This window comes from Phytophthora cinnamomi, assembly GCF_018691715.1.
Source record: "Phytophthora cinnamomi strain GKB4 chromosome Unknown Contig124, whole genome shotgun sequence".
Classification (NCBI taxonomy): domain Eukaryota; phylum Oomycota; class Peronosporomycetes; order Peronosporales; family Peronosporaceae; genus Phytophthora; species Phytophthora cinnamomi.
The window spans coordinates 62,440-86,234 of NW_027151057.1; the positions used below are offsets into that span (position 1 = coordinate 62,440).

The 23,795-nt window shown below is 55.7% G+C and overlaps 5 protein-coding genes across 5 annotated transcripts in view; 2 read left to right on the forward strand and 3 right to left on the reverse strand.

Annotated features, from left to right (window-relative positions):
* IUM83_19924 (Zea mays Retrotransposon Opie-2) overlaps positions 1-14,076 on the reverse strand; it is a gene marked incomplete at both ends in the record, with an annotated part of 43,700 nt that extends 29,624 nt beyond the window's left edge. The window contains one exon of the mRNA XM_067944994.1: positions 13,878-14,076. Within this exon, the coding sequence (XP_067780833.1) occupies positions 13,878-14,076 (199 nt within the window). The remainder of the gene's footprint in view (positions 1-13,877) is intronic.
* Positions 14,077-16,416: 2,340 nt separating this feature from the next.
* Positions 16,417-16,716, reverse strand: IUM83_19925 (uncharacterized protein; the record flags this gene model as incomplete). Its single annotated transcript, XM_067944995.1, has 1 exon — positions 16,417-16,716. The coding sequence occupies one exon, from the start codon at positions 16,714-16,716 to the stop codon at positions 16,417-16,419; it is 300 nt and encodes a 99-aa protein (XP_067780838.1).
* A 3,073-nt stretch (positions 16,717-19,789) lies between these two features.
* On the forward strand, positions 19,790-20,011 carry IUM83_19926 (uncharacterized protein; the record flags this gene model as incomplete). The annotated part of the gene is made up of 1 exon (XM_067944996.1): positions 19,790-20,011. The coding sequence occupies one exon, from the start codon at positions 19,790-19,792 to the stop codon at positions 20,009-20,011; it is 222 nt and encodes a 73-aa protein (XP_067780829.1).
* Positions 20,012-21,011: 1,000 nt separating this feature from the next.
* IUM83_19927 (serine/threonine protein kinase) lies at positions 21,012-21,581 on the forward strand (the record flags this gene model as incomplete). The annotated part of the gene is made up of 1 exon (XM_067944997.1): positions 21,012-21,581. The coding sequence occupies one exon, from the start codon at positions 21,012-21,014 to the stop codon at positions 21,579-21,581; it is 570 nt and encodes a 189-aa protein (XP_067780828.1).
* A 462-nt stretch (positions 21,582-22,043) lies between these two features.
* On the reverse strand, positions 22,044-22,649 carry IUM83_19928 (uncharacterized protein; the record flags this gene model as incomplete). Its single annotated transcript, XM_067944998.1, has 2 exons — positions 22,044-22,142; positions 22,203-22,649. The coding sequence occupies 2 exons, from the start codon at positions 22,647-22,649 to the stop codon at positions 22,044-22,046; spliced, it is 546 nt and encodes a 181-aa protein (XP_067780827.1).
* Between the last annotated feature and the right edge of the window lie 1,146 nt (positions 22,650-23,795).

Sequence of the window (23,795 nt, forward strand, 5' to 3'; positions counted from 1 at the left end):
GCGCCCTGCGCAGACTCATGTGGTTTGTCCATTGTTGCAGCTGACACTGTGCAAGTGTCAGCGGTTTTCTGCGGCTGTTGTATTGCAGTCGTAGATCCTCCCCCACTTAAAGTGGGAGCCATCACTCCGAGTAAACTCGGTAGACGTGGATGCCGCATGGCATTCACGTAGAACGGTGTATGCCCGGTCGAGGCATGCACTGAGTTATTGATGGCAAACTCTGCCATCGATAAACACTCGCTCCAGTATTGGAACGAGTGAGCGTAGCTCTTCAACATATCGACGAGCACGCGATTCACGCGCTCGGTTTGACCGTCCGTCTGCGGATGATCCGCAGTCGACATTGAAAGTTGGCTCCCAAGAAGTGTAAACACTTCTTGCCACAGATGCGCTGTGAAGCGCGGGTCTCTGTCCGACACGATGTCGGACGGCATGCCATGGTGTTTGAACACCATGTCGACGAGCAGACGGGCTGTCTGCTTCGCGGTCACCTCTGCTGGCACCGCAGCAAGATGTACCATCTTGCTGAAACGGTCTACAAAGACCACAACACCGGTGTTCCCTCCGCTGTCCGGGGAAGACCAAAGATGAAGTCCAAAGACATGGACTTCCAACACTCCGACGGAGTCGGTAGTGATTGCAGTGGAGCCTGCGCGAATGGCGCAGGCTTCACGCGTTGGCATACCTCGCAAGCACGGATGTACTTGCGCACCCACTTATACTGGTGGTGCCAGTAGAAGTCGCGCGTGAGAAGGACGTAAGTCTTCTCACGTCCGAGATGTCCCGCAGTCGGGGCATCATGATACTCGTACATGATCCTGAGTCGCAGGTCATGGTCATTTGGCACGACAACGCGATCCGCGTTGTCGTCGACTGCGTTGTAGAGTAGCAGTCCGTCGTGCACACGAAAGCGGTGTGCACGCGCTCGAAGGTGCTTGGGCAGCTTCTGACGGGACTTGTCAGAAGGCGCTGTGCCATAGGCCAGCAAGAGCTTCGCGTCCGCGTCGTGCGCGTACGCGGCCTTCACATCATCCAACAGAGATGATGTGGGTTTGCTCGATCGCATGGCGTCAATGGCATTGACGTCAACAGCTTCTGCATAGTCTGGCCGACGTGATAACGCGTCGGCCACCACGTTCAATCTTCCGGGTTTGTATTCGACCCGGAAGTTATACTCCGCAAAGAATGAGAGCCATCTCGCCATTCTTTGTGAAATGTGTGGCGACTTCACTGCGGTGCGCAGTGAAGCATGGTCGGTGTAGACCACAAATGGTCTACTTCCAAGCAAATACACTCGGAACTTTGCGAGTGCATACTTCATGGCAAGGAGTTCCTTGTCATGCACCGGATAGTTGCGCTCAGCTGGCTTCAGCTGACGCGATTGGTAGTAGACGACACGATCACGGCCCTCGTGATCGTGCTGCATCAATGCGCATCCGATCGCGAAATCGGATGCGTCACACACTACGTGAAATGGGCGATCTTGGTCAGCCACTGCCAAGATCGGCGCCTCAGGCAAGCCCCGCTTGACTGTATCGAATGCCTTTTGGCAATCGGGTGTCCAATTCCACACAGCTTCATTCTTAAGAAGCTGTGACAGCGGGCGGATCTTGCCCGCATAGTCCTCCACGTACTTGCACAAGTACGTGGCCAAGCCAAGGAACTGCCTCAGTTCCTTGACACTTGAAGGCGTTGGCCATTCATTAATCACTCTGACCTTTTCTGGGTCAGGGCGAACACCATTCTTCCCTACGAGACACCCGAGGACGGGTATCTCGCTCGCCCCGAAGATACACTTCTTCAGGTTCGCGTAGAGCTTATGCTTTCGCATAAGCTCAAGTAGTTTCCGGAGATGCACCCTGTGCATCTCTACGTCGGTCTTTCCGTCCACAGCCCGGCTGTGGATGAATACATCATCGAAGTAGCTCGGTGCGAAGTCGCGCACCGAGCGCAACAAGTGCGTCACGCACCTGTTGAAAGTCGCAGGGGCATTCTTAAGCCCCTGCGGCATTACTAGCCATTCCCAGAGCATGCCGCTTGGCGTGCTCACTGCCGTGAGAGGGATATCGCTCTCACGCATTAGGATTTGATAAAATCCATCTCGCAAGTCGAGAGCACTGTAAACGGTGCTCCCGGCCATCGAATCGATGATAACATCTTTTCGCGGTATCGGCGTCTGCGCCGGTACCGTCGCATCGTTCAGCTTGTTGTAAGCATGAACGATGCGCCATCCGCCCTGTGGCTTCTTGACACAGAACGTCGGAGCACTGTGCGGGGACTTTGATTCCCGCACTTGTCTCTGTTTTTACGACGACTTTCAAAGAAGTCGTCGATCGCTTTCACTTTGCTCTCGCGGCAGTGGCCACTGCCGCGTGACACAGTACTTCGTGCCCGGCACGAGATCAATCTCGTGCTGAATGCCCTTATCCTGCGGAAGCTCCGCAGGAATGTCTTCCGGGAGTACGTCTTTGTACTCCCTCAACAATTCGTAATAGGGACTCGACTTCAGCGAGTCCCAACCTTGTTCCTCGAAGCGCTCTCGCTTCGTCTTCGCACTGAGAGTGTCTTCACTCTCAGTGGTACTTCCCATGAAGAGCTGCCTCAGCTCTTCGCTCTCGCTCGCCGTTCTTTCGCTGTCCGAAAGAACGCAGACTTGTTCGATGCGTCCATCGTGCAAGTCGCGCGTGAAGCGCTTCCAGCTCATGGCTGGGAGCGAAGTCAACTCCGACGCCGTCGTCGGAGGACTAGCGAGTTCCGTGTCACGATACTGGAATCCAGTATCGGTGCGCGTCAAGACGCTTAGCGTCTTGACATTCGGCGTCACCGCCGCAGTCTGCCCAGCAGACTGCTCTTGTTGCGTCTCGGTCCCGGACCGAGACTTGCGCAGCGTTTTCCGCTTGCGCCGTCTTTTCTTGTTGTGCGGAGCCCGGCTCCGCACAGTTGTTCTTCTTGTCCAGGCCCGGCCGTGGACAGTCGTTCGCCGGCGGACCCTGTCCGCGGGCGCGCGGTATCAAGCCCGGCTTGACCGCTTTTTTTCTTCGTGCAGCCCGGCTGCACGGTAATGTGTCCTTCGCCGGCAGACCCTGTCTGCGGGCGCGCGATATCAAGCCCGGCTTGATCGCATGAGCGCTTCGTCGTGCAGCCCGGCTGCACGACAGCATGTAAATTGCGTCAGTGCGGTACGTTTGCAACCGTCCGCACTGTTTGCAGCGTCAACTCCCGGAGTTGACACGCCTTCGTCACCTCGACGCCATTCATTGGCGGAGCCCCTCATGACCGAGGGTGCGTCGGCTCCCGGAGCCGACGCGTCGTTGTCGACCTGACCTCTTCGGGTCAGGGACTGTCCCTTACACGCTTGAACGTGGGTGTTGGTTCCCGGAACCAACACATCTTTTTCTTCCGACGTCGGCAGCATTGCCGACGTGGGTCTCACTTGTGCGCGCCCTCGCGCACTTCCTGGGCACTCCGGGACAGCAGCATGAAGCGCTGTCTCGACTGGTGAGCCGCGCGCACCTGCTGGTGCGCGCGCTGCGGTAACAGGGCCATCGCTCTCTGTACCGCTGTCGCGTCCGAAGCGCACGAGCGTGCACTTCTTCCAGTCTATTACCGGATCATGCCGTGCAAGCCACGGCATGCCCATTACCACGTCGAACTTATCGTCCAGGTCCAGGACGATAAAGTGTTCGACAAACACTCGTTGTTTGTACGAGAAGTGCACGTTCACGACGCGCTTCTCGGTCTTCACGATGGCACCTGTTACCAATCGAACTTCCAGAAGACTTCGAGGTACCTTTACCTCCTCGAAGTCAAGACTCGGTAAGCTCCGCAGTCGAACAAAGTTGATCGACGCGCCCGAATCTACCAGAGCGCGAAGAGAGTTGCTCGCTCTCTTCGACGTTACCTTCAAGATGACCAGGTTCGGCCTGTCATCTTGCTTCTTGCAGCGAGATGTGGTCTCACTGGGGGCTGCAGTCCTCAGTGTCGCGTGTCCGATGTCGGCACGCGTGACTGCATTACCAGTAGGGCGCCCCGCGCCTACTGGATGTTCGCGTTTTTTGTTGGTCCGCGGCGATGCCTAGCATCGCCACGACGGCCACCTCCAGGGGGCATGGGAGCTGTGCACTCCCGTGCAAAGTGACCGATCCTTCCGCAACGGAAGCATCGCACGTTACCTCCCTGCTGCTGGTAACCAGCAGTTGTTGCGCTCGAGAGGTCCATTGGTTCCGGACCTCCCGTCCTCGCTACCGGGCGTGGTTGCGGCCTCGGCACGTTCACATGCAGTTTAGCCTGCCGCAGGCTAAACTCCTCTTGCATGGCAAGAGTGATCGCAGCTTCGAGAGTACTCGGGTGCTCTCGGAAGAGATAGGTCTTCACGGGCCCATCTCTAAGTCCCCTCATGAACGTGACGACCTTGGGCGCCTCGTCAATCGGATTAGTCACGATATTTGATACCAAATATCGTGCGCGCTGCGCGTAAGCATGGACGTCATGCTTACCCTGCTGAAGGTCGAGGAACTCCGCCCTCGACCGGAATTCGTTTTGCGGGGGCTCAAACGCTTGTTTGAGCTCCTCTTGAATACTTCCGTACGTGCTGAAGCACGTAGGATCGGAGAGTCGGCGTCCATACGCCCAACTCCTTGCGCGTCCGCCAAGGCAGGACATGGCGAACGCGACCTTCGACAGCGGGTCGACGATGCGTCGAGCCGCTATGGCTGTGTCGAGTTCGACAAGCCATCGGAGGAGAGGCTCGCCCTCTCTTCCCACGTAATTGCTTACGCTCAACTTTAATGGTTGAGCACGCGGTGTCGTCCCTGACGACGCCGTCACTGAGGAAGCAGCGTCACGCTGCTCCTTCATGATGAACCCCAGAGCAACACCATGTTGCTCCGTCGGCGATAGCATACGCAGCATTGTAGCTATCGCCGCTTCTCCAATGACTGTTGACAGTCGTTGGAGGGCCTCCCACTCTGGGTCAGACAGGTGGGGGCAGTCAGCGCGTGCAACATGCGTTGCAGGCGTGTTGGAGCTCTCCATGGGCACCTCCGTGCTCATGTGGTTCTCGGCTCCGCGTTCGTACACCGCGTACGAACGTCAAGCAGTCGGTCGTTGGACGGACTACAAAGTGCTACCAGGTGTAGTGGGTCTAACTTGACTCACTACTTTAGCTTACACGTTGCGCAACGTGTATGAGGAAGCGTAAGTACTTAGTAATTACTTAGGTTAATTATATTTGAGTACACAAATATAAGTTAACCTTAGACAAGACTCCAAGTAGCTAGTTTAAGGTAAAATGAGAACTGTATTGTTTGTAAATTGATCTTCCTCTAAAATCTGCTAAAAACTGTTTATCATCTATGAAAGGGTTGGCAGCGGCTGGCTGTCAGAGCCCCGCTAATATGCATGTCTCTGATTGGTAGAAAGATGCTGCTTTCTACCAATAAGATCTTTTGGGTGTGTGTGGACCACTCCTTGTGGTGGTCCACTTCAATGTATCCATCGGTGTGTCTTACACCAATGTGAGGAAGTATCCAAAACGTTTAACAGATAACCTATCTGTTAAATTCACAAGTGGCTTGCAGCCACTTGTACGTGTAACCCCGTTACAGACCCTCTGTGAGGATGGAGCAGTTCGCTCATTTGCCCCCGAACCAGCAGGAAGCGCTTAAAAAGCTTATGTCCTTGCCCGGCCCGGAGTGACGCAACTTGCGCAGCAAGGCCCCGACGCGGTGAACGCGCGTCTCGAGGCATTCTCCAGCTATGGGAATGCTCTGTTTGCGCGTGCGGTCACGTTTCCTGGCTACTCGACAGAGTAAAAAGGAATTGGTGGACTATGTCCAGGATTTGAGGACCCTTATTGCAGGCATGTCTGCTAATCCTCTAACTGAGGCAGTCACCGTAACGGTGTTTATGGAGGGTTTGCGCACTGGCGTTGCCAGGACGGAGGTATTCCGTGTGCATCCCACCTCCCTTGAGGAGGCTGTGAACATCGCGTTGAACGCTAAGTTCAATTTAAGTCGTCACGACTTGGGTGGAATGCGTCGTACGCTAACTCGTCGAGTGGTCCGGAACCCATGGACCTCAGCTATGCTGAAGACGAGGAAGCTGAGCATCGGGCTGCTGAGGAGCGGCGGGGTATCCGCAGATGGTTATCTGTGGTGACACCCATCACCTGCGAGTCGGCTGTCCGCTGCGCAACCAGCGTCGGGCTTCGACAAGCCATAGCTCCGCTTCGAGCCAGACCCCTGGTTCGTCTCGGAATGCAAGTCGTCCAGGCGACTGTGAAGGGCTTTCAGAAGCCATGGACGATTTTGATCGATTCGGGAGCGTCGGGTAACTACGCCCGGCTCTCCACGATGGAAGGAAGTCAGCTGTATGCTGAGACGCTGGCAGCGCGTGTTGGTGACTGTCACTGTTCTTCTTGCGACGGGCACTCGTGTCACGGTGCCCAAGGTCCCGGTGGACCTGGGCGTGAAGTTTTTGGATTTCGATAGCGTTGAACGCTGTCTGGTCTTGGACCTGGATTCGAGGTACGATCTCACCCTTGGCATGGCATGGCTAGAACACCACAAGCCTTGGATAGATTGGCGGTCCAAGACCCTTGGTGCTACGCACTTCTCTCCTGGTGGAGCTTTGGCGAGTCATGAACCCACCTCAGCTAGGAAGCAGAAACGCTTTTGGCGCGAGCACGGGACCGAGGCGGTCCATGCAGTGGGTCTAACTTAACTCACTACTTGGGTTTGCACGTTGCGCTACGCGTATGAGGAAGCGTAAGTACTTAGTAATAACTTGAGTTCATTATAATTGAGTACACAAGTATAATATAAATCAAATAAAGACTCCAAGTGACTTAGAATAGGTAAAATGAGAACTGTATTGTTTGTAAATTGATCTTCCTCCTAAATCTGCTAAAACTGTTTATCATCTATGAAAGGGTTGACTGCGGCTGGCTGTCAGAGCCCCGTTAATATGCATGTCTCTGATTGGTAGAAAGATGCTGCTTTCTACCAATAGGATCTTTGGGTAGGTGTGGACCACTCCTTGTGGTGGCCCACTTCAATGTATCCATTGGTGTGACTTACACCAAGGTGAGGAAGTATCTAAAACTTTTAACAGATAACCTATCTGTTAAATTCACAAGTGACTTGTAGCCACTTGTACGTGTAACCCCGTTACAGCGTCCCAAGTCCATGTCTTCGTATCCGGGATGCGCGAAGGGATGACGCGATACTGTCTTACGCGGGCCGAACCCGCGACACTGGAAGAAGCTTTCGCCCTCGCGTTACGCGAGGACTATGTGGTGACATCGTCGTATGCAAGGACAACCCCCACAGGGACTAGTCAGCCGGGTCCTGAACCCATGGAGATCGACGCCGTTGAGGCGTCGCAGCGTCAGCAGTGGCCGTCCACGAGGCGAGGACGAAGCAGCCGAGACGACCATCCGATGGTTTGCTTCCGGTGCCGGAAGCCTGGACATCGCGCGGCGGTGTGCCGCGAGTCGGCTCCCGTCATTACCTACGTGGAACATTCCACGTCCGGCGAGGCAACCCCGGCCGCACAACCAAAAAACGGTCGGGACCAGTAGGGGCGGGGTGCCCTACTGGTTGGAACGGAGGTCCGGGTCCACCGGTGGCAGACCGACCTCCTAGCCCCCCCCCCCCCCCGTGCTTCACGCACACTTCAATGCCAGCACTGCCAGCGGCGACTCGAGACTGATCATCGTCAGTCTGTTTGTCGCCGGCGCCCGGCGACCTCTCCGCGCACTCCTGGATTCAGGCGCGACGAACAACTTCTTCCCCGCGTCATGCCTGTCGGTACTCCCCGGTAGTGTTCGCGTCCGGAATGGTCCGGGCGAAGTGGTAATCAAGCTTGCTGACGGAAAGGCTCGCCGCGTTGCGCGGCGCGAGGTCTCGTTGCCGTATACGTTCGACGGCTTTCACAGCAACGACGATTTTCTCGTGATCGAGATGAATTACGCGTTTGACTGTATCCTGGGCATCCCATGGTTGACCCGGTACCAGCCCCAGATCGACTGGCTGGCTCGTTCAGTCAAGCGTTCCCAAGACTTCGACGTGAGCGAGGTATTCACACATCTCGTGGTTGCACCAAGAGATTGGCCCCACGTCACAGTCGTGGACGGGGGGTCCACGACACACATTGTGCACAGAGCGAGCGATGGCCCTCTCTGCACGACCTGCGCAGTGCTGTTGACTGGCGAAGACGAGAAAGAACACGCGCGGGAGGGCGCGCGTGAGAGACAAGCAAGCGAGCATCCGCGCTTCTCGCGGATGAAGAACGAGGCGGTCGAGCAGTGGCTCCCGCATGTCAACGAGGCGGTCGAGCAGCGGCTCCCGCATGTCAACGAGGCGGTCGAGCAGCGGCTCCCGCACGACGATTCCGCGGTTGGTCCGCAGTTACCTCCGCGCACGACCGGCGCGGTCGAGGACGAGCTCTCGCGCCTAGAGGAGGGTGCATCATCGTCCAGCGGGAGTGACACCTCAGTCTCGAGCAGGGGCTCGAGACGCACAAAGACTTCCCGCAGATCGCGGCGACGATTGAAGCCTCGCCGGAGTTTCGCTGACCCACCTCCAGGACCGACTGAATCGGTCTGCGCAATCGAGTATGCGGACGGCGCTCCCAGCAAGACGTGCGTCATCGAAGTCGCGAGCCCACCTCGCGACGCCAAGTCCATCACCAGCCTCTTACGCCTCTCCTGGAAGAAGTTCCTCCGAGACCTTAAGGCCGGGGACATCGAGCAAGTCTGTCTGATCACCGACGCTGACTCGGTGCCTCACGAGATTAACTCTGTTGAGTTCGACGACGCGTCGTCAAGACCTAAGAGCGCTGAACCAAAGTCAGCGCGCGAGGAGCGCTTCGCCGCGCAGTCTTGGGAAACGCTGAAGGCGTCTGGTAACCCGGTCTACGAGACAGCCCGCGAGTTTGCCGACGTCTTCCCAGACAAGGTCCCTGCGGCTCTGCCAGCGGATCGTGGCGTTCGCCACGAGATAGACCTCGCACCCGGTGCGAAGTATTGTGTGACACGGCAGAGGCCACTGCCGCGCGATCAAGTCAAGGCCAAAGACGACTTCTTCGAAGGTCGCCGGCAAGCCGGTCACGTCCGCGAGAGCATCTCCCCACATTCGAGTCCGACATTCTGTGTGAAGAAGGCCACGGGTGGTTGGCGCATCGTCCACGCTTTCAACAACGACGCCACCATCCCAGCACAGACCCCGATCCCCCGCAAGGACGTGGTACTGGATTCCATGTCGGGCAGTGTCATATTCAGTGGCATCGACCTGACCGATGGCTTTTATCAGATACTGATGCGCGAGAGTGACATCCCTCTCACGGCCGTCAGTACTCCCAGCGGAATGCTCTGGGAGTGGCTCGTCATGCCCCAAGGTCTTAAGAACGCACCCGCCACGTTCAATCGCATGGTTTCCCATGTGCTTCGCCCACTCCGCGACTTCGCGCCGAGTTACTTCGACGATATCTTCGTCCACAGTAGCGCTGAGGATGGTCTCAGCGCCCTCGAAGTCCATATCCGGCACTTGAGGGAAGTCTTTCAAGTGATGAGAGAGAAAAAACTGTACGCCAACCTCAAGAAGTGTGTATTTTGTGGACCGGAGATTCCGGTGCTCGGCTGTTACGTGAGTAAGAAGGTAGTACGAGCTGACCCGGAGAAGGTTTCGTCCATTTGCTCATGGCCTACGCCCACAAGTACCACTGAGCTCCGTCAGTGGCTGGGTCTCGCGAACTATCTGCACAAATACACGAAACACTACGCCGGACTGATCCAGCCTCTATCATCCCTGTTGAAGAAAGACGCCACGTGGTCTTGGCGTCCCGAGCACCAAGCCGCATTCGACTCGGTGAAGAAGAGCTTGGCGTCTGCGCCAATACTGATGCTCCCGGACGATTCAAAGCCTTTCCACGTTGTGTGTGACGCTAGCGATTTCGCTATCGGGTGCGCGCTCATGCAGTTCGACAATGAAGGTCATGAGAGAGTCGTGAGTTACCAGTCACGACAGATGAAGCCGGCTGAGCGCAACTACCCCGTACACGACAAGGAGCTCCTTGCGATGCGGTATGCCCTGATAAAATTCAGAGTGTACCTGCTGGTCGAACAGGCATTCGCCGTATACACAGATCATGCATCGCTGCGGACAGCGATGAAGTCGCCGCATCTATCCCAGGATCTTTGGGTATGTGTGGACCACTTCAATGTAGCCATTGGTGTGACTTACACCAAGGTGAGGAAGTGTCTAAAACTTTAAACAGATATTCTATCTGTTAAAATCACAAGTGGCTTGTAGCATGTGCTAGATGTCGGAGTTTCCGAGTTGGTGGACACTGAGCGTGTTGAGAAGGAGTGTTCCGGGCGTGGCTCGGTCACTGTACGTGGAGCGGTACGAATTCCGCTGAGCGGTGAAAGCCCGGAGGGCGAGACACTGTTGCGTGCTACTGTAAGCACGGTCGGCACGATGCCGAAGAGCCAGGGGCGATGCCCGGCTGAAGGGTGTGGAGCGGCACTAACTCCGCTGAGCGGGAGCGCGCCTGAAGGCGGCGCCTCGCTGCGTGCCAGCGTTGGCGCCGAGGAACTGTGAAGTGGCACATAGTCCACTGAGTGGAGGCTGTGGATCGAGCAGCACTTTGCTGGGTGTCGGTCGAGACACCGGGGCTCTTCCAGAGCTGAATGAGGTGGCAACACCTGGTGCCGGTAGAGGCGCGAAGCCGAAGGTCTCTTCGAGACGGACCACGTCGGCGAAGAGGAGGCAGCGGCGCCGTGCGCTGGCTGCGAGGCGCAAGGTGTCTGAACTCGCACGAGTCGAGAATGGCGTGTCGATCGGGGGTGCTCCACGCGAGAGCGAGCAGCTCTACACACTCGTGAACGAAGTGACGGGCGACGTCGACATCTCCACGCGTTGCCCTCACTCTTGGAGCTGAACGAAATATCCTTGGCCGAGTTCGGCGAGGCCCTGAGGGCCGGCGAATTAGCCGAGGTGGTCGTGATACGACCGGATAAGGAACTGAACTTGTCATCGCTTCTTGATGAAGCTGTCCTCGAGGACACCAAGAAGGCGCTGAATGCGCGTAGCGGGTCCGCTATCCTGAAGGACCCTTCTGATCCTTTTTACCCTGTGGTAAAGGAGTACGAGAACGTGGTGTCCAAGGAGCCGCCCTCGGGGCTACCTCCGGATCGAGGTGTGCGTCATGAAATCGATCTTGTTCCCGGAACTAAATACTGCGTGACGAGGCAGTGGCCTTTGCCAAACGAGCGATGTGACGTCATTGACGCGTTCTTCCGTGCGAAGCACAAGGCAGGCATGGTGCGTGAGATCACGTCTCCGCACTCCACGCCCACCTTCTGTGTAAGACAGCCACATGGCAAGTGGCGTATCGTGCATGCTTTTAACAAGCTCAACGCTGCCACCATTCCGGCGCAGACGACGGTTCCTAGGAAGGATGTTCTTCAGAACAACATGACCGGCTGTACCATGTACAGTGCGCTCGACTTGGTCAACGGATATTATCAATTGCTCATGAGAGCGAGTGACATCCCTCTCACGGCTGTGAGTACCCCGAGCGGGATGCTCTTGGAGTGGCTAGTGATGCCCCAGGGACTGTCAAACGCACCAGCGACGTTTAATCGTCTAGTGACGCAGTTGTTCAGACCCCATCGGGCGTAGGCACAAACGTACTTCGACGATATTTTCGTCTACAGTCGTGCGGAGGACGGGAAGACTGACGTGGAGTACCACGTGGAGCACCTGCGAGCGGTGCTCGAGTGCATGCGCACGAATAAATTGTACGCCAACATTGACAAGTGCATCTTCGGTGCAGAAGAGATACCCTACTTAGGGTTCTTCATTGGGAAGCGATGCCTGCAGGCCGACCCGGTCAAGGTCAAGGCCATCGTTGATTGGCCGGTTCCCATGAACCAGAAGGATCTTCGCAAGTGGCTTGGCCTCGCCAATTACTTGCACAAGTACAGCGAGAATTATGCTGAGATAGCTCGGCCATTGTCTAACCTCCTGAAGAAGGGCGCGGACTGGTGTTGGGACGCTGAGCATCAAGATGAGTTCGCGGCTATTAAACTAGCCTGCTTCATGCGCCTATTCTGGCATTGTCAGACCCCGCTCGTCCGTTTAGTGTCGTCTGTGACGCCTCGGACTTCGCCATCGGCTGTGCCCTGCTGCAAGCAGACGCCGAGGGGGCGCGAGCGCGTGGTCGCGATTGAATCTCGCCAGCTCAAGGCTGCTGAGAAGAACTACCCAGTTCATGATAAGGAGCTACTTGCGATGAAGTATGCGCTCGTCAAGTTCAGGGTTCACCTGTTGGACTCTCAACCGTTCGTGGTCTACACGGATCACGCATCGTTACGCACTGCGACTCAGTCGCCTCACCTCTCGCAGAGAATGGCCAGGTGGCTTTCCTTCTTCGCAGAATATAACTTCGAGGTGAAGTACAAGCCTGACAGACAGAATGTCCTCGCGGACGCGCTGTCGCGCAGGCCGGACTATGAGCTTGCTCACGTCACGACAGTGACTTCGTCACTTCCGGATCAGATCCGTGCGGCTTATGCCAAGGATGACACTGTGTCGCACTGTTAAAGGCTCTGGGGAGCAAGGAATTTGTAGACTCGGGCATCGGTTTGTCGGCGCGACTGCGCGCGACTGCATCACTATACCCTCGATGGAAGCCTGTTGTTTACAACACGGGCCCGAGGACACGCCTCGCGTGATTATCCCTCGTGTGGAGGATTTGAAGTATCGTATCCTCTATGAGGCGCACGACACCCCGCTGAGCGGTCGTCTTGGCCGTGAGAAGACCCACAGCTCGGTGAGCACCCACTACTGGTGGTCGAAGATGTACAAGTGGGCCAGCACTTATGTGTGCACGTGTGAGACGTGTCAACGGGTGAAGTCATCCCCTCATGCGGCAGCGCCGCTGGCAAGCTTGCCCGTTCCGGCGGAATGCTGGCGTTCCACGAGTATGGACTTCGTTTTTGGTCTGCCGACAGACACGGCAGGCAACACGGGTGTCGTGGTCTTCGTGGACCGGCTGAGCAAGATGGTTCATCTCGCGGCTGTGCCGGACACCGTTGGTGGTAAAGGTACAGCAGCGCTGTTCTTGGATCGCGTGTTTCGGCAACACGGACTCCCGGAGTCGATTGTCTCGGACCGAGACCCCCGGTTTACGGGCCACTTCTGGAGCGCGGTCTTTGCGGTGCTTGGCACCAAGCTAGACATGTCCACGGCGGACCACCCGCAGACCGACTGTCAAACGGAGCGCGGGAATCGCGTCGTGGAGGACATTCTCCGCAGCATTTGTGCTGAAACGCCGAAGCGTTGAAGCACTATGCTTCCGCCCGTCGAGTTTGCGTTGAACAACGCTGTACATGTCTCCACAGGCTATGCGCTGTTTTACGTTAACGGTCTGGCCCATCCCCGTGTCCCTTTAACGCCGCCAAGCTGTGGCTCCGGGCTTGGTGGGGGAGACGTGGTCGACTTAGCCGATCGACTTGCTGAAGTCAGTCCGGCTACTGTTCGTAAACAGGTTGACGATTTCTGTCAACGCGTCTAAGTGTATTACGGCACGTGCGTGACGCAATGGCTGAAAGCCAAGACAAGCAAAAGGAAAATGCGGATGCCAGAGGCAGAGGCAATGTTGACAGTTATGAGGTCGGGGACCTGGTGTTGCTAAATGTAAAGAACCTACCTACACACGCAGTGTCAGCCGTCTTCAAGACGAGGTTGCGCCCGCACTTCATCGGACCTTTCAAGGTCGTGGCCAAGAGAGGCCTAGCGTACACGCTCAATCTTCCGAAGAAAATGCGGACGCATCCCATCTTCTACGTGAGCTTGCTCAAGCCGTACCGTGATCCGGCACAGGCGCGGATGGAGGCGCCGCGGGCGTTGCGGTCGACGAGGTCGAGGGCGCAGTCACAGGCGCCGAGGTCGACGAGGTCGAGGATGCAGTCGCAGGGGTCAAGGCCGACGAGGTCGTCGACACGGTCGGTAGTGTCGACGACGAGAGTGCCACCGGCACAGGAGCCGCCGGAGGCGCGCCCTGCATTCGGGCAAGAAGGTCGACATGACCGCGGAGTTCGGCCACCTGGCGCTCCAGCGCTGCAACCCGCTCAGCTTGCTGATGCTCCCGGGAGCGAAGGAACTGAATCTAGTCCCCCTCATCACGAGCAACCTGCTCAAGACCACGGAAGCGGTTCCATACCTCGTCGGGAACCTGGATCCAATCCACCCGCTGGTCTAGAGCCGCGACGTCGTCGAAGCATCGACTTAGACGCTGGTCAACGTCGCCGACGTGCTCACGGAGCTCCTCGTAGCGAAGGTGGATCTTACGATCCTCTCCCTCGCTCACCGGCCGCCGGTCCGACGCTGCTCGATGCGTAGGGGAACCTCCACTATCATGTAGAGCGCCTCCTGGCGAAGCGGTGATGAAGGGGTCAAAACCAGTATCTGGTAAAGTGGCGAGGGTACCCGGATTCGGAAAGCTCATGGGAGTTTGAGTTACCCCTCCACCAAGACTGCCCAGACGTCGTGGACGCTTTTGGTCAGCTTGATCATCAGCGCCCCGAGGGCTCAAGGCCGGCACGTCGGCCGTACCGCGCTTCCCGGTAAGGCTTGGGAAGCTGCTGGGTCAGCTACAATGCTCCGGGGCTGACTCTGAGCCACAGCAACTCCCCCCTCGGGATGAGGGGAAGCTGGAGTGATCAAAGGAGCGTGGTGCGTTGCACCTACCCGCGAATGAGACTGGAAGCCAGCGGGCAGGTGGCGCTAGGCGCGGAGCTTCGTGTACTCGAAGCGAAGTCGGCGTTCAACGCAAACATCTACTTCACTGAAGCTTGTTCGGAGAGCTTCCATCGACGGTAGATGACGGCTGCCCTCAGCCCAGAGCTCGAACTGAGCTTCGTACACCGTGGGGTCCTCGGGCTAAGCGCTACGGGGTACGTCCGCATCTGCGGCACGGACTGGCGCAGGCCCTTGCGTCGCAGATGTTCGCGATACTCCGCCACCGTAGCGGCCTGGGGAGTGAGCAGCCGCTCGCGGAGCGAAGTCCGCAATGCAACCTCGTCCGGCGTACGGGTTGGAGGCCCAATGACGTACAACGTCAGGTTCTACGTCGCAGCTTGACGCGCGGCCTCGACCAGGTCGCGGGGCTGGAAGTTATAGTCCGCGCGCCCGGTCGTGACCAAAACGCGTTATGACTGCGAGTCATGCGTTGGCGCTCAGCGCCGAGAAGGTTCTCTTGGTCGTCCACGCGATGTGGATTGACCAGCTCGAGAAAGGTTCTCGATGGAACAAGATCACACGGTTGATACTGTTAAGCGTGGACACGTAGTGTCCACTGTTTGGTGGGGGAGGGTGTAACGGGGTTACACGAAGGTTACCCGATGGTTACAGAGTGTGGGACACACAGGAGTTGTGGGGTCCCCATCTTAACCTAAATCAGTAGGAACATCAGTAGGTGGCTTTATAGCCAATGGATATGCAAGAGACTAGGGCTCACTATGCTAGATAGTGAGCGTCATACAATTACGCCAAGACAAAGAGAAATACATTCAGTTTGGGATTTACACTTAAGGGTCTTGTGTTGACTCTTGGAGCCCGAAAGGTGTACGGACTCGTACGTCGTTCTGGTATTGGAACGACCGCTATCCCTAGCTAAGGCTCGTTGAGTCTAACCCGTCTTCCTCTGACGCAAAGCTACGGTAGCCCCGCTACAGAGGAGACCAGTGCTGGTTCTTCGATGAACGCAATAGCTGGTGCAGTATTGGAGGAGTGCCTAGAACTTCGGATTGAATGGGCTGGTGCAGAAAAGGTGCAGCGTCCGCTCAACGAAGAGTGTGCGAGACAGGAAACGAAACGTTCGTGTGTGGAATGTAGAGCAACTGTGTGGGTACATGATGTCTCCCACTGGTTTGTGGAGGTTGGCGAGAAAACATATCCGTCGGTAGTGAATCTTGCATGTGTTTGGCTAAGACGGGGCTGCTCGGTTGCGTTTCAAGAGTGCGTTTTCTCAACAAGCTCTTTTGTGATGAGTCCACTGCGAACGAGAACAGACAATGAGCGAGTACAACGGCAACTAATTCTGCGCCACAATGGCCTCGACTAAGACGAATGGAACGAAAGCTCTGGTAGCCGCCGACATGGGTACATTAGTAGTACTATAGTAGTGATAATAGTACTTAACCATTTCAACCCCGTATTCTGTATTGTACAGAATAAGTAAAATTCCATTCTCTGTCTTGAATAATGCTTGGTGAGCTTTGCATCAAGTCATACTAACCGCATATAAGAACTTGAACGGCAAACCAAACTGCGGTTAGGTGCTCCCAGACAACAACAAAAAACATATATAAAAGCCTCGAGGTATTTAGGAAGTGCGCCGCCGCCACTAACAGCATGAGGCGAGCGCCGCAGGCAGCAGCCGCGGCGCAATCCGCAGAGGAGACAACACCGACAGCGGAGCGTCCGGCAGTGGCTTCCCCGGAGGAGACAGCCGCGAGACCAGCCGCAGGAGCGCCACAGGTGAGGGCATCAACAGAGGAGACAGCGCCGACGGAAGTGTCGACAGCAGCAGCAGCGTCGCTAGCGGCGTGGGCGCCGCGAGTGAGGGCTGCGACGGAAGAGCCGGCGCCGGTTGCAGCAGGACCAGCTGGAACAGCGTCGCCCGCGACTGAGACGTCACAGGCAATGGTGGCTACGCTGTCAGCTGCAGCGCGGCCGGCAGCAGCAGCGTCGCTCGCGACTTTGGCGTCGCATGCAAGAGTGGTGACGAAGGAGATGGCGTCGACTGCAGCAGGACCAGCTGGGGCAGCGTCGCCAGCGGCTTCGGCGCAGCAGTTGATCGCGGTAACGGAGGAGACAGCGCCGACTGCAGCGCAGCAAGTGGCACTGACGTCACTTATGAAGACGCTGACCGATCAAACCAGTGCGATAGCAGCTGACCGAGAGGCAGAAACAGCAGCCGCTCCACCAACGAGAATGGCAAAATCATCGAGAATGGTAAAACGAAGAAAGGGGGTGTCGGCGGCGACAACTGCGCCTCTGTCAGTGGTGACACGTTCGAGAAAACGCAGTGGTGAGGCGCGCAATGAGGCGACACGGGCGGGGAAGACTGTATGCAGACTAAAGACGGTGACGGTTGCAGCCGCGTCTTCACCAGTTATAACGCGAGCGAGGAAGGCTACGACTAGGGAGTCATCGACAGGTGCAAGCGCATCAGCACCAGCTATGACGAGAGCAAGGAAACCCGCACGCAGGGAGAAAGCGTCTTCAGTGTCAGACGTACCGACACGGGCAAGGCAGACAACACGCAAAAGGAATACGGCTTCGGAATCACTCCTTGTTGCAGATTCCGAAGAACAGCATGGATCAAACGAATCAATATGCAATGATGAGCTGGCCCCGTACGACCAGGATAGTTTCATGGACACGATGCGTGCTGTACCGATGTTGCATCCAGTGTCGGACGATGATATCAATCTAAGTGCTGAGGCCATCGATGTGGGCTATGGCTCAGAAGAGCAGCCAGGTAGTGATTCAGATGCCGAGACGGGAGAGTGGAGATATGTTGACGACGTTGACTCTACGGACAACGAGGAAGATGATAAGAGTATAAGCGCTTTTGTCCCAGACGAAGACCTAAGAGCTATCGCCGATTCAGGGTGGGAGCTGTACGACTCGGAGCACTCAGGTATGTTTGTTGCAACATTCTCAGTTAAGACGTTTGGTGAACTCACTATTTTTTATATATATAACAGGGCAATCAGCAGTAGATGCTGCTGACGATTTTTACAGTGGGCCCTGGGGCCCAACACACTCTGCAGTCGCCTTTGCAGACTTACCACTCGGGTTATTTTTCTACTTTCTCTCCAAGCAAATGTGGTTATTGGTGACTGATGAATCCAACCGATACCGTATGCAGAGTATTCCAGCGATGGCAGAGGAAAAACGAAGACGTATGCTCTGTGCGCAACAAAAAGATCCTAGTATTGCCGTTCCGACTTTGGAGACCATAACCGCTAAGCTGATGTGTCACAAGCGCTTCCAGCCTCATGAGTTTTGCCGTCTGATCGGTTTACTAATTAGTCGCACACTTTGCCCGATGCGCGATGGGGTCGCAAAGCATTGGTCATCCAACGAAGATGGCGCCCTTCCGCGTGGCACCTGGGGCCGTTATATGAAGCGCGCCCGGTACGAAGAGATCACACGCTTCATTCATTTCAACAACAACGAGAGCCTTAATGCGCTGCACGACAAGGCATGGAAAATTCGCCCCATTTTGCAGACTGTCGAGACAACGTTTCGCCGAGGATACCGTTTAGGTAAAGGTATTTCCTTTGACGAGGGCATGATGCCGAACAAGAGCCGCTTCAACCCTCTAAGAGTGTACAACAAAGAGAAACCCAACAAATGGGGGACAAAATTCTATATGGCGTGCTGTTCGCAGACAGCGTATTGCGCTCGGTAAGATATGATTATTTATATCTATATTCCACTACAATTTTGTCTGACGAAACTTTGTGTTGTCATGTAGGGTGGAAGTGTATTGCGGGAAAAGAAAAGGTTGCCAAGAAAAACGTTGGACCTGTTGCTGTGGTGCGGAATATTACGAAGGTCCTACGAGGGCAGCCACCCAAACGTTTGATTGTCACGGACAACTTTTATTCCTCTGTTGCTCTCTCGTTGAAGTTGTTGTCCTTGGGCCATTATCACGTTGGAACAGTTCGAACGAACCGTATTGGCTGGTGCAAATCTATTCAATATACGCAGAAAAAACGCCCCAAGACTATCCCGCGGGGCACATACCGAATCGCCCAAGCCAAGGAGCACCCAGAACTTATTGCGTTATCCTGGATGGGCTCAAGGCCAGTAAATATGCTGGCCAAAGGTTGCAGCACGGTGCCGACTACAGTATTACGAACGGAAAAAGATGGGAGCAGGTCTGCCGTGCGATGCCCCTCTATCGTTCCTGAGTACCTCCGTGGGATGGGAGGGGTGGATGTACACGACCAGATCCGTCTCCAGCGATATTCGATTCAGAAGACTGTGGCGATGCGAAAGTATTACAAGCAACTTTTTCTTGGTTTGGTCGATATGGCAATTACGAATGGATTTATTGTTCATAAATTTGTTCAGCGACAGCGAGGAGAGAAAATTACAACCCATGCAAATTATATGAGGCTGCTTCATAAAGAACTTCTTGCGTTAGAGCCTGCGGATTTCGAGTCAAACATGCTCGGCGAGAATTTGCTTAGCCAGCCGTTGAGATCAGAATCACACATGATGACTCAAGTGACGGAGCGCTACCGAGTGAAAAACAAAACGAAAAAAAACGGCGTCAATATTCCTGCAAAGTGTGTTCTGCTATGAACACAGGAAAGAGTTTTGAAACGACGTACGTGTGCATGGCTTGCGATGTTGCATTCGGTGGACGTGTTGCACTGTGCAATCTAGTTCGCCGTGTTGAAGATGGAAACAGTCTAACATGCTTTCAAATATGGCATAATTCGTGGGAAAATGGTACGCAAATTCCAAGTCAATATATAAAAAAAATCGATTCAGACGGGATAAACGAAAGCATAGCCAAGTCGATTCATCCAGGGACAGCGACACCATGGGCTCGAGCACGTAGTTGATTGATGTATCCGCAATAGCACCAATGCTGCTGCGGGCGCTGATACATTGTACAAAACCCGCAATGGCAGCATGGGCACGGACGAGGCAACGTTCATCAAGGTTTTGTGCTGAGCCCGGCGAAGACCATGCGCAACATCAACAGTGCGACGCTGAAGAGCGTCGGCCGTGACAGGTTGGTCGTGAGCGCTGGCCAGACGAGTGATGTGTCGAGCGCGGACGGCAACGTGGACGTATCGAGGGCTGCGTCGAACGTGGGCAACAATGTGGATGTGCCGAGCGGCCCTTATACGAGCGGGAACGTGCTGGAGCGCGATGCGAACGGCGTGGGCGTCACGTCGGCTGATTAGATTGACGAGCGCTCGTCGCTGGTGGGCACAAACATCGTCGTGAGCACTGGCAGCAGCAATGGCGGCAGCGGCGGGACCGCGGCGCTGAATGTGGGCATGGGCAACAGTAGTGCTATCGGGTCCATCTCGCTGCGGTCGGGCGAGACTCAAATAGCCTGCGCGAAGACCGGAACTGTATGCGGTTTGATCTCGCTGAGCGGTGGCAACGGTGTGTAGGCCGGCCGTCGATCTCACTGTAGATCGGCGTGAGTGTATCTACGTCTGGCGGCGACATTTCGTTGACGACGCTGCAAGCACAAGCGGTGCGAATCGCGTGGGAGACAGAGTATCGGTGTGTCGATCTCTTTTTCGGTAGGCGCAGGAGACATGACGTCGGGCGGTAACGTCGTGCTGTCGGCAGCCGACTCCCGTTGACTTCATCGGCGTCGAGCAGGAGCTTCATCAGCGTGGTGAGCGGGCGCGGCAGCGAGCTTTAGCAGGTCGATTGCTGTACCGGTGGGTCTCTCGGTCGGTCTGGCGGTGTGAGCTTTAGCAGCGGCAGCGCGGCTGCGGGTGCTTCATGTAACTTGTTGTTGAGCAGTAGAGCAGAGGTGCCAGCGGCGGGTCCGTGGTGATGAGACTGGGGAGCGGCGACACGGGGACAATTTGTCGATCGCGGCCGCCCGCAGCTACGGCACAAAAGGACTTGCCGGTGGCCCAATCGAGCTGGTCGGTGGTATGGGCTGGGAAACCAGCCAGTCTATTAGCGTGGACAGCGGAGTAGGTGGTGATATTGCGACGTTGACAAGCGGCGACCTGTCGCTGTGGGGTGCGGCGTCTCACACGAGTGGGTCTCTGTCGCTACGAACATGTATGGGGTGGTGGGGCGGTACTGCCGCCTGATTGTGAAGACGCGCGCCGTGTACGTGCACATGTACCGGCAGGAGCGGCAGACACGCATCGAGAAGGTGGCGAGCAGTGAATACTGCCAACTGCGCGTGAGCGAAGCATCAGCGAGGCGATGACATTCTCTGTTGGCATTGATGCTACTGTGCATGATAGCCAGCGTATTTGCACGGGTGCGTCGACAGAGGAGGCCTCTTTGACGGCACTGTTGCTGTGCTATCTGGTGGTGCTACCGCATCGTGTACAAGTAGAGCTTGACGGTGTTCGTGTATGGGCGACTAACAGCGTGATGCCGAAGATACCGGCGAGCCTGCTCGACAATGGGGAGGTGCGAATTCCGCATAGGTCTGAGAATGATGGAGGAGTGGGTCTATTGGTCGTGATGGCTGTCTCGAAAGCAAAGATCACTTTGCTGAAGAAGTCGTTCTGGGAGAAGTACGGTGACGACCTCGTGAAATCCTTGAAAGCTAATCTTAGCGCCTACCTCGAGAAGGTGATCGTGATCACCATGTGTGGTGATGTGGCAGAGGTCGACACGTCTATCCATACTAGCTCGGAGGCTGCTGCAGATGCTGATACAATGTACAAGGCCAGCGAAGGCATCCAGAGGGTGGTGAGTGGTGAATACTGCCGGCTGCTTACGGCGATTCTCGACGCGGCTGACGCGGAGCTCAGAGCGACATGAGAATCTCCATCGATGTCGTTGTCTGGATGCGACTGCGTCGGAGAGTGCAGCTATGCGCAGCTCGATCTCGAGAGTGGGTATCGGTAAGAGGATGCGGGCTCGAGTACGCACGCAAGTTCGACGGGGGGCGAGTCTTGTTGTTCAGTGTTGGCGACGTTTGCTGCAAGCAGCAGCGAAGGAGACGCGGCTGCCTGCGAGGCTATCGGTGCTGTTGCGTTGAGCAGCCTGTACGAGCGATGTATGCACGAGGGTCAGCATCAGCGAGAGGGGACGACGACACCAATTGTGGCACATGTATTAGTTAGTTAGGCTGTCGAATCGTCCAGCTTTCACTTAGGGCCAAGGTCTTTTACAATGCTAAGCGAAACCTTTGAGTTCGAATGAAGGTCTGCATTTGCGAGTGAAGTTGATTGTACAGCGCCGCTAAGTGCAAGTTTGCATTGGTCTCGTCGACGAGTTCCGTCACGATTGCGGCGACCTCTTGGAGAGGGAACGCTTCGTTTTCCTCCCATCTAGATCGGCAGCATCGAAAGATGATGTTTGGCGCTTGCGCTTCCTGCTCTAAGCACAGAAAGTTGTTAGAATTTATTTTACCATGAGTAATACAATAAATATACGCACGGGGTTTGCCTCTAAATATGCGTCAATTCTCGCGCGGAGGCGGGCGTTAGCCTCGCGCTGGAAATTCTGACTCAAGTCGATGGGATTTCCAGTCTCGGTGAAATCGAAGAGCGTGCCAGGAGCACGCTCCACCTGACGAGACACGTAGCTCTCTTGCCCGGCAATTAACCGGATCTCGTGAGCTCCATTTTCGCGCAGCGGGCGAATGGTCATGGCGAAGCCGTGCACCTTGTCGCCTTCGGGGGACGTGGTCACACGGTTTTCTCTGGAGAGTAGCTCCCCAGCAAGCCTGCGATGCATGTTAAACAGCTCGGTCATGCGTGTGTCAAGATTCTGGATCAGAGCCATCTTCTCCTGGTGGTGCGTTGCAATCAAATCGGCAATCTGCTCGTCCTTGCGCTCGATAATCCTTGTGAGTCGCGTGGCCTCGCGGCGAGCGTCACGCAGCTGGCGACGGATGTAGTGGGTCTAACTTGACTCACTACTTTAGCTTACACGTTGCGCAACGTGTATGAGGAAGCGTAAGTACTTAGTAATTACTTAGGTTAATTATATTTGAGTACACAAATATAAGTTAACCTTAGACAAGACTCCAAGTAGCTAGTTTAAGGTAAAATGAGAACTGTATTGTTTGTAAATTGATCTTCCTCTAAAATCTGCTAAAAACTGTTTATCATCTATGAAAGGGTTGGCAGCGGCTGGCTGTCAGAGCCCCGCTAATATGCATGTCTCTGATTGGTAGAAAGATGCTGCTTTCTACCAATAGGATCTTTTGGGTGTGTGTGGACCACTCACTGTGGTGGTCCACTTCAATGTATCCATCGGTGTGTCTTACACCAATGTGAGGAAGTATCCAAAACGTTTAACAGATAACCTATCTGTTAAATTCACAAGTGGCTTGCAGCCACTTGTACGTGTAACCCCGTTACACCATCCCCCCCTTAAGGTTAGACGCGCGGGGTCTCCGCACGTCAATCTTTGGAATTGACCATTCGTCAATTCTCCGTGTTTGGAGAAGAAATCCGCGCTCATTCAACGATGAGCGCGCCTCAGAAGAAGTCCGCAAAGTCGATGGGGAGTCATCTCTCCATCGACGACTACTTCGAACGCCAGAAGGCGAAGTACGGTGACGTCGTCGACTTCGACGACGACGATGAAGACATGGAGGGCGAGGAGGACTCGCCCTCTAAGCGCAAGAATCAGTGTCGAGCGAATCGCTCGACCCTCATGCCAAGAACATTCGCCCGCGTGAAGGGGGACGAATCGGACGCTTCGAGTTCGAAGCGTTCGCGTACTGAGAGTGATACCCCACTCGCTTCAGCTGGGGCTCTCAGTACTCCGCGCGCTGCTGCTGCAGCGCGTGATGTTAAAACTCAAGGCTCTCCGCGCGCTGCGCCTGCAGCGCGCGATCCATGGATGCCGTCCGCGTCCGAGATCGCGGACCGGTTTGGGAACTCGGTACCTCCGAATGAGGTGCCGCTGTACGTATGCAGCGCCATCAAAGATGACGCTGTGGCTGCCGAGCTGCACTTTGATGCGGAAACGCATCAAAGGCGCGATACTACATCGGACTCTTTCATGAGCTCCGATGGT